Here is a 12,898-nt window from a genome sequence, read left to right on the forward strand (position 1 = left end):
TATATCTTGAAAGCTCTTAATGTAAATATCTCATAGCCTACCTGTTACCTGTAACAGATTTTATTGTAAATTTCCTGTATATTTTAATTTAATCGTAAGAGCCTTATCCTTTGTTTCTTAATTGCATATCTTAACTCTTACACAGCTTTCAACGAAAATTCTGTATTTGACCAGCCACTCCAAAACCTGCCACAATAAGTCACCAGTAAAGGTTCTTTGTAAATATTCAAATAAGTAATTTGGTCTTTAAAAAAATGGACCATTTACTTATCTGAAAAAGCAATTCTTATCTTCTATACTGTCAAAACCTATAGATGAATAAAATACAGGATAAACAACTGTTAGAACCTTTTGGAAGTTTTACCAAGATAGCGTATTGTGCACATCTCTTCCTTGACTGAACCCAGAACCTCAAAAAGCTGGGTTTTTTTGTTTTGTTTTTGTAGCGCTTGCTGAATTTCCTCTGCATTCAGTCAAGAATATTTGAGGGTTCTTGTTGATAAATGTGACAAGATATATCATTTGAAAGCTAAATATAGGCTTTTCTGTGCTGAATGATAATCTTGAAATTGATTTAGAGCCACTTGTTGTTTGTTTGCTGCTATATTTATTTACTCATAGTACATTACCTGTAATCGCAAAAATTTATATATTCCAATACTGTGAACAGATCATATTGTAACTTATATCCATGTATATATGACTTGCATCCCTTTTTAGTAGCCCTTAGTGTAAATTCCATACATTTGCTCTTCATACTTACTGTCTAAATGTTTCTGTATCTCTTAATATTCAGTAACTCGTATTGCGAATGTCACAAATCTCTTGACTCGTGTACATACATCTGCTTTTAGTTCTTTTTGTAAGGTCCTTAACTGTGTATAGCTATTGTAGAAAAAAAATCCAAACCTATTCCTAACCTCGTAAATCATAACAGTTCTTATTGTATATTTCAAGCAACTCTACACTCGTAAAAGTTTATATTGTAAGTTTCTAAATGTCTTTTAACTTTAGTAGCTCTTAATGCAAATTATGTTTATCTCTAAACTTAGTGGCTCATATTGTAACTTTCATATCATCAATTAACTTTTATATCCTTATAATTATATGTATAATTGAAAATTGCACTAATACCTCTTCACATATCTTGCGGAGGTAGGGTTTATATCTTATCATATAACAGCTTTTATGCAAAGGTCTTCTTAAAACACTCGACACATAGATATCTTTAGGTTATACACACTTAATCAGATCTTGCGTAATTTTTTTTATAATATTGTGCATTTTTCATATCACAATGTTCTAAAATTGCCTTTATTATTATAAATTTCATTTATAGATTTATATTTTGAATTGTTTATTACACAGTCTTTACTCTTAACTACTTTTGTTGTATAAATCGTCCATTTGCTCTTCATATGGTAGCTCTTATTGTAAATACCACATATTCCTTATATCTTGAAAGCTCCTAATGTAAATATTATATAGCCTACATGTTACCTGTACAAAATTTTATTGTAGATTTAATTCAATCGTAAGAGCCTTATCCTTTGTTTCATAATTGCATATCTTAACTCTTACACAGCTCTTAACGAAAATTCTGTATTTGACCAGCCACTCCAAATCCTACCACAATAAGTCACCAGAATAGGTTCTCTGTAAATATTCAAATAAGTAATTTGGTCAATTAGCTTATATGAAATAGCAATTATTGTTCTCTATACTGTCAAAATTTTTTGTTGTAGAGGATAAATAAAATAAAGGATAAACAATTTTTAGATTTTTTGGAAGTTTTACCGAGATAGCACAGCGTGTATATCTCTTCCTTGACTGAACCCGGGACCTCAAAAAGTTGGGGCTTCTTTTTCATTTTTTTTTTTGTAGCGCTTGCCGAATTTTCTCTGCATTCAGTCAAGAATATTTGAGGGTTAATGTTGATAATTTTTTATAAAATTTATCATTTGAAAGCTAAATATATGCTTTTCTGAGCTGAATGATAATCTTGAAATTAATTTTGAGCCACTTAATGTTGGTTTGCGGCTACATCTATTTACTTGTAGTACATTAACTTTCATATAATCAATTAACTTGTATATCCCTATATCTATTATAGTAAATTCCACTATTACATCTTCATATCTGTTGTGGAGATTCGTATATATCTTATCTCATTACAACTTTTATGCAAAGATCTTCTTGAAACACTCGAAACATAAATATCATTAGGTTATATACACTTAATCAGATGCAGTGTAGTTTTTTTTTACAATTGTGCATTTATCATTCCGCTATGTTCTGAAATTACTTTTATTGTAAATTTCATTTATAAACTTGTATCTTAATTTGTGCATTACACAGTCTTTACTCTCAATCACTATCATTAAAATTCATTTACTCTTTTTGTGGTAGTTTCATAATGTAAATATCATATAGGCCTACCTTTTACCTGTAACACCCGTATAAGTAGAGCGTTGTGGCCCAATGGATTAGTCTTCGGACTTTGAAACAGAGGGTCGTGGGTTCGAATCCCAGCCATGGCGTAATTTCTTTCAGCAAGAAACTGAACCACAATGTGCTGCACTCAACCCAGGTGAGGTAAATGGGTACCGGTAGGAAGTAATTCCTTAAAAAGCTGTGTGCGCTATGAACGCCTAGCTTAGCCGGGTAATATAGGAGCGCCTTGAGCACCTAACAGGTGGATATGTGCGCAATATAAAAACCCTATATTATTATTAGCAAATTTTATTGTAAATTTTCTTATCTTTTAATTCCATCGTAAGAGCCTTATCCTTTGTTTCATAATTGTATATCTTAATTCTTACACATTACATTACATTTACTCTTTTTGTGGTAGCTCTTATTGTAAATACCACATACTCCTTATATCTTGACAGCTCCTAATGTAAATATCATTTGGCCTACCTGTTACCTGTACAAAACTTTATTGTAAATTTCCTGTATATCTTAGTTTCATGGTAAGAGCCTTATCTTGTTTCTTAATTGCATATCTTTACTCTTACATAGCTCTTAACGAAAATTCTTTATTTGACCAGCCACCCCAAAACCAACAACAGTAAGTCCCCAGGAAAGTTTCTCTGTAAATATTCAAATGAGTAATTTGGTCTTAAAATGTAAAAATCAGACAATTAGCTTATCTTACAGAGCCAGTAGCGGACCGTGACCAGGAGTAGACAAAGCATTGGGGGAGGGGCACTGCATTGTTTGTGAACAATGCCGTGCCCCCCCCCCCCCCCCAATGCTTTGTCTCCTCGGGGTCACGGTCCGCCACTGTACAGAGCAATTCTTATTCTCTATACGTCAAAACTTTTAGTTGTAAAGGATGAATAAATACAATATAAAAAACCTGTTGACACCATTTTTGCGTAAGTCTTGGAAGTTTTGCACATCTCTTGCTTGAGGGAACCCTAAATTTCAAAACTTATGTTTCTCGTTATTTGTTGTAGCACTCGCTGAATTTCCTCTGTATTCAGTCAATAACTTTTGATGGTTATTTTTGATAAATTTTGACAAGTTATATCATTTGAAACCTTATGACATACTTGTCTATGCTCAATGAAAATCTCAAAATTAATTTTGGGCCAATTAATTTTAGTTTGGGGTGGCTGATAACATATATATCTATTTACTCAGAATACAGTAGCTCTAATTTCAAATTCAACAAATTTTGTTTTATGTTAACATATCATGTCGTGAATGCTGTATATAATTATACACAAAAAACGAAAAAAAAAGTTTTTTAAATATCACCCAACTAGTAATGTGAAAATACCAATGACAATCAATACACACGTTGTATGCAACTTTATTGTCATTCTTTAAGTCATGTCCAACCGGAAAGAACATTGTCACATAGTGCGATCACTGTGTGTTCACAGTGCGGACCATGAGAATATATTATTCACACTGTTATACTGATAAAACTTGTCAGTGTGAAGACGATTTCACACTGTGGATACCCCGATGTCGTATATATTATGTAAATACTTGTAAATTTCACTTTTTACTACTTATTACTACTCAATGAAATGAATATCTCCTTAATAATTGTCATATGATAAAAGCTTTATACTGCCATATTTCAATGAATAGTCATATGCAACTTGTATTTCTCCTGTTGTATCAAAGAGGCCAAGCACATGCGGTACTGTGTGTATATAATTCGACTGTCATCTTATTTTGCATCCATATTTAGCAAGCTGGAGTGACTGTCTTCGGAAAATCCGAATGCTGGTAGGAGGAGTCACATTGCTCCGTGAAGTGGTTATTTCTGGCGTGGGGTGCGTGTGTGTGTGTGTGTGTGAGTTTAAGATGCCCAGGTTGCATAAGAAAGCGACCGGTTACTGGATGGGGCTCGTAGTTCTTGATAACATCATTTAATCAAATTTTTCATTGTTTTTTTTCTGTGTGTATACAAATGTTAAAAGAAGATGAGTCAGTAATCTGATAACGATCAATAATCCTGATAACATAATTTTCATCCATTTTTTCTGATTGGTTTTCTGTGTATATGTAAATGATAAAATACGTTAATCAGTGCTCTGATAACTATCAATTGCTGATAACATTATTTTAATCCATTTTGTGATTGTTTTTCTCTGTCTATATAGATAGTAAAAGATGTTAATCGGTACTCTAATAATGATCAATTCCTGATAATATAACTTTAATCCATTTTGTGATTGTTTTTCTGTGTGCATATATATAAATGGTAAAAAGATGTTGATTTAGTACTCTAATAAAAATCAATTCCTTATAAGGTTTTTTTTTTCGTTTTTATATTGCCATGATAACGGTATATTATGGCAAAAAACATGGCAGAATTCTTTCAGTTCGAATTACTTCATCAGTTTTCAACCAATTCTCATGAAATGTGGCTCACAATGTAGGTATCGCGGTAAAGATGTGTGAGACGCATAATTTTCGTGGGTCGGAAATTGTGTTGCCATGTTAACACCATGATTTCTGCCAAAGATTGGGTAAAGATCTTGCAAATCATACGACTTTATCAGTTTTTCAACCAATTCTCATGGAATTTGGCTCACACATTTGTCTTGATGTGAAAATGTGCAGGACATATTTTTCATATGTCATCGTTTTGTCATGGTAACAACATATCATGTGTCAAAAATTATGCAAAATCTTGCTGTTTTAACAACTTCGTCAGTTTTCAACCAATTATCGAGATAGCTCAGAAATTGATTTTTTGGTTAAATTTGGCAAGACATATGTTTTCAATGTGTTGGCAATTGTTTCCATGGTAACGACGTGCGGCGGGGGTATTAGTTTGATTGTTTTTTCTGTATGTAAATGGTATAAGATGTAGAATCAGTACTCTGGTAACCATCAATTCCTGATAACATAATTTCAATCCATTTTTTGTGTCTTTCTTTTCTGTGTGTATATAAATAGTAAAATATGTTAATCAGTACTCTGATAGCCATCAAATCCTAATAACATGATTTTAATCAATTTTTGTGATTATTTTTCTGTATTTAAATGGTAAAAATGTTGAATCAGTACTTTGGTAACCATCATTTCCAGATAACATAATGCTAATCCATTTTTTTGTAAACTGTAAATGATGTTGAATCGGTACTCTCGTAACCATCAGTTCCTGATAACAAGTTTTATACATTTCTATGATTGTTTTTCTGCGTGTATATATAAATGGTAAAAAATGTGTATATGACTAGTAAAATATGTTACTCAGTGCTCTGATAACCATCAATTCCTGATAACATAATTTAAATCATTTTTTGTGATTGTTTTTCTGTTTGTATGTAAACTGTAAAAGATGTTGAGTCGGTACTCTGGTAACCATCAATTCCTGACAACATAAGTTTAATCTATTTTTTGTGATTGTTTTTTATGTAAATGGTAAAATATGTTGAATCATTAATCTGGTAACGACCTTTTCCTGAAAACATATATTTTTACTCATTTTATTCGATTGTTTTTCTTGGGCATGTGATATACGAAAAACGTTTATCCAGTATGCCACCTACTTCTTCGTATTTGTTTTACTGAATTGAATGCTTTAGACATAGGCTTTATGAATCAACATATCCTCCTACTGGTCCTTATCAACATGCATATAATGTAATTATATTATTTTTTTTTAAATATTATGTATTTCTCAGATTACAGATGTAATATAGTATTCGGATTTTAAGTAATTTCTATTTAATCAACTTGTTTATCATTCTACTTTGCCTAAATTAAGCTTGTTATCATTATGAAATAGTTCCTGTTCCTTTTATCTTACTTTCCGAATTTCCTTCTTCTATCCTTTCTACTTCCTTTCCTTTTTTCTTTTCAATCTTGAATAATATCTTCCTAATTATTCTCCACACTGCATGCATTTGTACATTGTATTTTAGCCAAAAGGCTGCGACGTTTATCATTTCAATAAATAGGCTTACAGTTAATAACATTATCTTGAATTTGTACTTCTTTTAATTGTGATTCACTTTTATGTTTGCTTGTATTTTTTTCACATCAAACCGGAATATCATACGTTTTGTGAGTATGCAAACAAAATGCTTTAATCGTGCTGTAAACATGACCTTATGATACGATCAATATTTGCTCACTGAAATAGTATTACGATAATGTTGTGACAACAGTTTTATCTTCATGGTGAACAATAATTTCGGACATAAACGTGTTTTTTACCCCTATTACGCTTGATCTTGTTGGTGTAAAGCTCAAGCCGCAGCGCTTAGCTATTACAAGCCACCCGAAAATCAACAATACGTTACTTGTGAATCATCTCTGACTGTATAAAAAAAAATAGGAATTTGGTCTTCAAATAGTAAAAAAAAATGAAAATACTATCAAAATTGCAAGTTGTGAAAAAAAAGTTTCACTGAGATTGTGTAGTATGCTGAAATGAACCTTTAGAATTCAAACCTTGTTTCCTGCTTGAACCTCTCATTTAATTGTTCAGTAACAATAATATTGTTCTTACGGGGCAAAAGTTATCCAGGACAGTGTTGTCTTGTTTGTTGTTGCAATTCGACAATGTGAATACGTAAAGAACTGATGTAAAACTATATTTCTTTTCCTAAAAATTTAAAATAAGGAATTACATTTTTATCAAATGTATTCATGCGTATACATATCGCCTAAAATAGCCTTGAAAACGGACAGCGTGTACATCTCATGCCTGAGTGAAACTCGTTCTTCAGATATTGTTTTATCCTTATAATCGAGTAGATATAATAAAAAAAATGGATGGCTGTCAAGTTTGGTATGAATATATATTTTTTTAAGTGGTAGAATAGGATGGGCCCTATCTTCTTCAGTGAACCCGAAGCAGCGTGGCTTTAGACTTGATTTTTGTTTGTTTATCATTGTCAAGCTTGGGAAAGTGTGGAGAAACAAGTATCAAATGAAATATTAATTCAAACTCACTTTAAATGAGAATATTTGTAGCGAAAGAATGCTTGAGGATGTCTGAAATAAACGACTGTTTGCATTCAGTTCCGTCCTCATATTCAGCAAATAACACATTTCATTGTTTCCATTCATTACGTTAATGTTGTCGCCTATTATTTATTTTATTTCCTCTTGGGTGTGGAACCAAGACAACCCCCCCCCCCCCCCGCCTGTACGCCAGTGATTGAACGTAAAGCTTAATGTAGGAAGGGTCCCAACAGGGGGCGTTATAGAGCCATTTGAAGGTTAGAGATGAAGAGCCCCTACTGCGTTGGATCTGGGGGAAATCCCCGGTAGCTTATTTGCATAAAGTTAAGTAAGCTATAGCGCAATGTTGTATGTTGTCCATCATCTTACCTGCACTTTATTTTCCATCCTCGGGAGCCCAGTCGTGTTATTAAATTTTTTTGCTTGCCCTTTTCTTTGTTTTCCAACTTAGTTGTCGAATATTTCAATTCTACCTTCGTTTCCCGCTATTGTTTGACACTTTGCCATCTTTTAATTTATTTCCCATAATGCTATTGCATTACATAGGCCTATTTAATTCTCAAATGTTCTTCTTTACTTTCTTTTCCCACTTTCCTGCCTTTTTCATTAAAAAAATCGTTTTCTTTTCACTTTTCCCCTTCCCTTTCCTCCTTTCCTTTTCCTCTTTCTTCCCCTTTCCCTACCTGGCAATAGAGCGCTTCGCACGCCCAATAAGTGACTTTAAAAAAATCTGGTTGCCCCCACCCCTCCCAATGTCTTGACTCACAGTACGTCACTGCCTATTAGAACGTGTTTCTCTTCATTAAATCTTAGTTGAGCATACACGAGACAATGGTCACTCGATGTTGCGTGAACACAACCAAATTCAATAATAGTTTCACTTTTTGTCGAACATATGATATGAATGAACTTGATTATTCGTTACTCGTGTTGCCGTAGCAATCAACTGTTTAACATTGTATGATTTTAAAAATTCAAACTTCGAGACTTGAGAAGAATTATCATTTCCTAAAAGGTTGATGTTTAAATCGCCCATCACTAAAATTTCAACAATCATCTTACATGGACAATGAAGAGATTCCATTAGCTCTGTGAGACATAAAGTCTGGCGTGAAACTCTGAGCTCTGATCTGATATGATTTCCTTGAAGAAACTGCCACCTTATATATACAAATTTCAACTATTCTAGAAACTTCTAATATTCACTATTCTGCAATTTTCTAGTATTGTCTATAAAAAGAACGTTGTGCCCATTTCTAGAGCAGTCTACATTTAGAACACTCTTGAATGAGCTCACTGAAATCAACAATGTCAACAAAATAGCTAAGCCTTTTGTTCATTTTCACTACCAATACAAGTCTATTGTAAAGCAATCTCTATTGTTTAGCAGTCTGTATTGTCTCTCTTGGGACATTCCAGGGATAACGGAGATTATTCAAAGATTACCCATGTCCAACAAAGCTGTACTGGAACATTCTTGATCATTCTATGCTATAAATATCTTTAAAATATTAACTAAATACAATGAATGTAATTGCTCTTACAATTCGTCTTATAACACATGACTTTGAGTACTTTTGTAGAGCAGGAATTTGACCATCGCATAAGCTTATAACTTAACATTGTTCTAAATCGTCTTTGCTAGTTTTACATCCTTGCCTCATTTCATGCAGCTTGTAATAATTGGCCTAGTATCAAATCTTGCGACGATCAGCTTTCCCGTTTCAACAATTTCGACAAGACCTCTCAGATACTAATAAGCCAGTTCGTAGTTCCTTTCTACGCATGATCAAAATATTCTACGCATGATCAGAAGAAGGTCATTTGTACTAAAGTGACATGGTGCTTTAAAATCTAATGAGATAAGCACCAACTTTGATGTCTTGATTATTCATATATTCTTTTGAATTGTCGTTTCATTTACATCCACAAAAAAAACAATGCTTCCACGAACGACTGTTATTTCACAGTTTGTCAAGTACATGTACATTGTGCAACATGCTAAGATATGCATTCAAAGTAGGAATGCAACAAATACCTTCATTAAGTGTTCATTGGTGTGCTATTCTAGTCACCTGGTCTATTCAATTTCTTCATCCTGCTATGTAATTAGGCAAGCTTATGTAATATCTTGCTTTGAAATCTGCTTATCATGATGAAAGAAATAAAAGGTCATTTGACCAAAATTGCCCCTGAAGTAAGTACGAACTGGTCTATTGTGATTTAATGGGGAATTTCCATTGATCCATTCCATAATCTGTCCAGTCACGATTGCGAAAACTTTCTACTTTTCTTTGATTGACGCTGGATGATAATGTAAAGTTTCAAAGGGCACCTGCGTCACCATCCGTTATCATTACAGTAGAATACTTTGATTTGTTTGTTCAAATGTGAAAATTATGTTTTATTGACTTTATGAGGATACCAGAGATTAATATCACCACTTATAATATCATTAACAATGTGAGGTCATATCAGTAAATATCATTACTGACGTTTATTATTTGCTCATGAGTACAATAACATCTCGACACGATTTCGGTATGAACAGTTGGAAACTGAATCGTTTTGATAATGGTAACTAATAACATCAATGTGCTGGTTGAACTATTCTTCGAGTTTTATTTGTTTTAAGATTATGGCATATGGGAATCACAATGCACAATTACAATTGAGTGGCGGTGCAGAGTGTCATTAATTCTCCAAAACTTCGTTGTATCGTTAATCTCGCAAGAAATTACATAGTACGCAGGGACAACGAAAACTTCAACTGCAGACAAAGACATCAAAATAATTAAGTTCAAGATTCTGAGTAAAACATATACATTCGAAATTATTTGAAATGCTACAGGCTAAACTGCGGTAGCCAGTATCTTTGCCAATATGGGAGACGCGGTCCATGATTTGCAAAAGGCCGTGTCGAAAGGGAAGATTAGGCAAGTAAAGCAACTTATCAAACAGGGGGCTAACATAAACCAGGCAAACCAAAATGGGAACACGTGTTTACACATCGCAGTGAAGAATGACCAAAGAGGCATCATTAAATACCTCATTAAACATGAAGCTGATGTCGAAAAAGGCACGTCAACGGGGCAAACACCCTTACATCTTGCTGCCTCACATGGACTTCTTAAGGCAATGAAAATTATTCTCAGTCATGGAGCCCAAATAAATAATGGAGATGATACTGACTGGACTCCATTACACATTGCCACCATAAATGGTCATCTTGATGTCATCAAATATCTCATCAGTAAAGGAGCTGAAGTGAACAAAGGGAATAATCATGGAAGTACTGCCTTATGCATTGCATCCCTTAATGGTCACCTTGATGTGGTTAAATATCTCATCAGTCAAGGAGCTGAAGTGAACAAAGGGAATAATAATGGAAGTACTGCCTTGTACATTGCATCCCTTAATGGTCACCTTGATGTGGTTAAATATCTCATCAGTCAAGGAGCTGAAGTGAACAAAGGGACTACTACTGGTTTGACTGCATTGCACAGTGCATCTGAGAATGGTCATCTTAATGTCACCCAGTATCTCATCAGTCAAGGGGGTGAGTTGAATAGAGGGGATGATACTGGGTCGACGGCATTACACTACGCAGCTGAGAATGGGCATCTTGATGTCTCCAAACATCTCATCAGTCAAGGGGGTGAGTTGAATAGAGGGGATGATACCGGGTCGACGGCATTACACTACGCAGCTAAGAATGGGCATCTTGATGTCTCCAAACATCTCATCAGTCAAGGGGGTGAGTTGAATAGAGGGGATGATACCGGGTCGACGACATTACACTACGCAGCTGAGAATGGGCACCTTGATGTCTCCAAACATCTCATCAGTCAAGGAGCTGAAGTGAACAAGGGGAACAACACAGGTTGGACTGCATTACACTGTGCAGCTGAGCAAGGTCATCTTGAAGTCTCCAAACATCTAATCAGTAAAGGAGGTGATGTGAATAGAGGGGATAATAAGGGAAGTTTTCCATTATGCATTGCTTCTCAAAATGGTCATCTTGGTGTCATCAAACATCTTATCAGTCAAGGAGCTGAAGTCGATAAAGGAAAAGATAGGCCTACTGGTCTGACTTCATTACACATTGCAGTTGACAAAGGTCATCTTGATGTCATTAAATATCTTATCAAACTAGGAGCTGAAGTGAATAGGGGGAATGAGACTGAATGGACTGCATTGCACATTGCAGCTCAGAATGGTCATCATGATGTAACAAAATATCTCATCAGTCAAGGAGCTGAAGTGAATAGAAGAAATGATAATGGAAGTACTGCATTACACTATGCAGCTAAGAATGGTCATCTTGATGTCTCCAAATATCTCACCCGTCATGGAGCTGAACTGAAAAGAGGGAATGACACGGGTTGGACTGCATTACACATTGCAGCTCAGAATGGTCATCTTGATGTCGTCAAATATCTAATCAGTCAAGGAGCTGAAGTGAATAAAGGGAATAATCATGACGTCGCTGCATTACAACATGCAGCTCACAATGGTCACCTTGGTGTCATCAAATATCTTATTAGTCAAGGAGCTGAGGTGAATAGAGGGAGCGATACTGGATGGACAGCTTTACACAGTGCAGCTCACAATGGTCATCTTGATGTCACCAAACATCTCGTCAGTCAAGGAGCTGACGTAAAAAACGGGAATAATACGGGTTGGACTGCATTACACCTTGCATCACAAAATGGTCATCTTGATGTCATCCAATATCTCATCAGTCAAGGAGCTGAAACCAACAGAGGGAATGAGACTGCATTAAGTACTGCATTACACTGTGCAGCTAGGAATGGTCATCTTAGTGTCCTCAAATATCTCATTATTCAAGGAGCTGAGGTGAATAGAAGGGGTGATAATGGTTGGACTGCACTACACAGTGCTGCTCACAATGGTCATCTTGATGTCACAAAACATCTCATCAGTCAAAGAGCTAAAGTCAATAAAGGAAATGATACTGAATGGACTGCATTACACCTAGCAGCAAAGAGTGGTCATCTTGATATAATAAAATATCTTATCAAAAATGGAGCCGAAGTGAATAGAGGGAATAATGCTGGTGTGACTTCATTACACATAGCAGCTAAGAATGGTCAACTAGATGTGACCAAATATCTCATTAGTCAAGGTGCTGAAGATAATAAAGGGGATGATACTGGGTCTACCGCATTACATTATGCAGCTGAGAATGGACATCTTAATGTCACGTAACATCTCATAAGTCAAGGAGCTGAGCTGAGCCTGTTAGATCTAGTAGGCTCCTCGTCGTCGCACTCCGGTCGCTCGTTGAAACTGTCGACCATTAGCGTTGGACCAATAAGAATGAAAATAGCGACTGGTGTGTGTGTGTGTGTATTTTAGTTTTGTCAGACGTGTATCAATCAGATATGATTATTTACGTCTGGGACCGACTTTTAACGTCACCATC

At 34.8% G+C, this 12,898-nt stretch overlaps 1 protein-coding gene across 1 annotated transcript; it reads left to right on the forward strand.

Annotated features, from left to right (window-relative positions):
• The first annotated feature begins 10,332 nt into the window (after window positions 1-10,332).
• LOC121419627 (ankyrin-1-like) lies at window positions 10,333-12,681 on the forward strand. Its single transcript, XM_041614084.1, has 2 exons — window positions 10,333-11,833; window positions 12,302-12,681. The coding sequence occupies exons 1-2, from the start codon at window positions 10,333-10,335 to the stop codon at window positions 12,679-12,681; spliced, it is 1,881 nt and encodes a 626-aa protein (XP_041470018.1).
• The last annotated feature ends 217 nt before the right edge of the window (window positions 12,682-12,898 follow it).

The sequence above is a fragment of the Lytechinus variegatus genome, chromosome 8, assembly GCF_018143015.1.
Source record: "Lytechinus variegatus isolate NC3 chromosome 8, Lvar_3.0, whole genome shotgun sequence".
NCBI lineage: Eukaryota > Metazoa > Echinodermata > Echinoidea > Temnopleuroida > Toxopneustidae > Lytechinus > Lytechinus variegatus.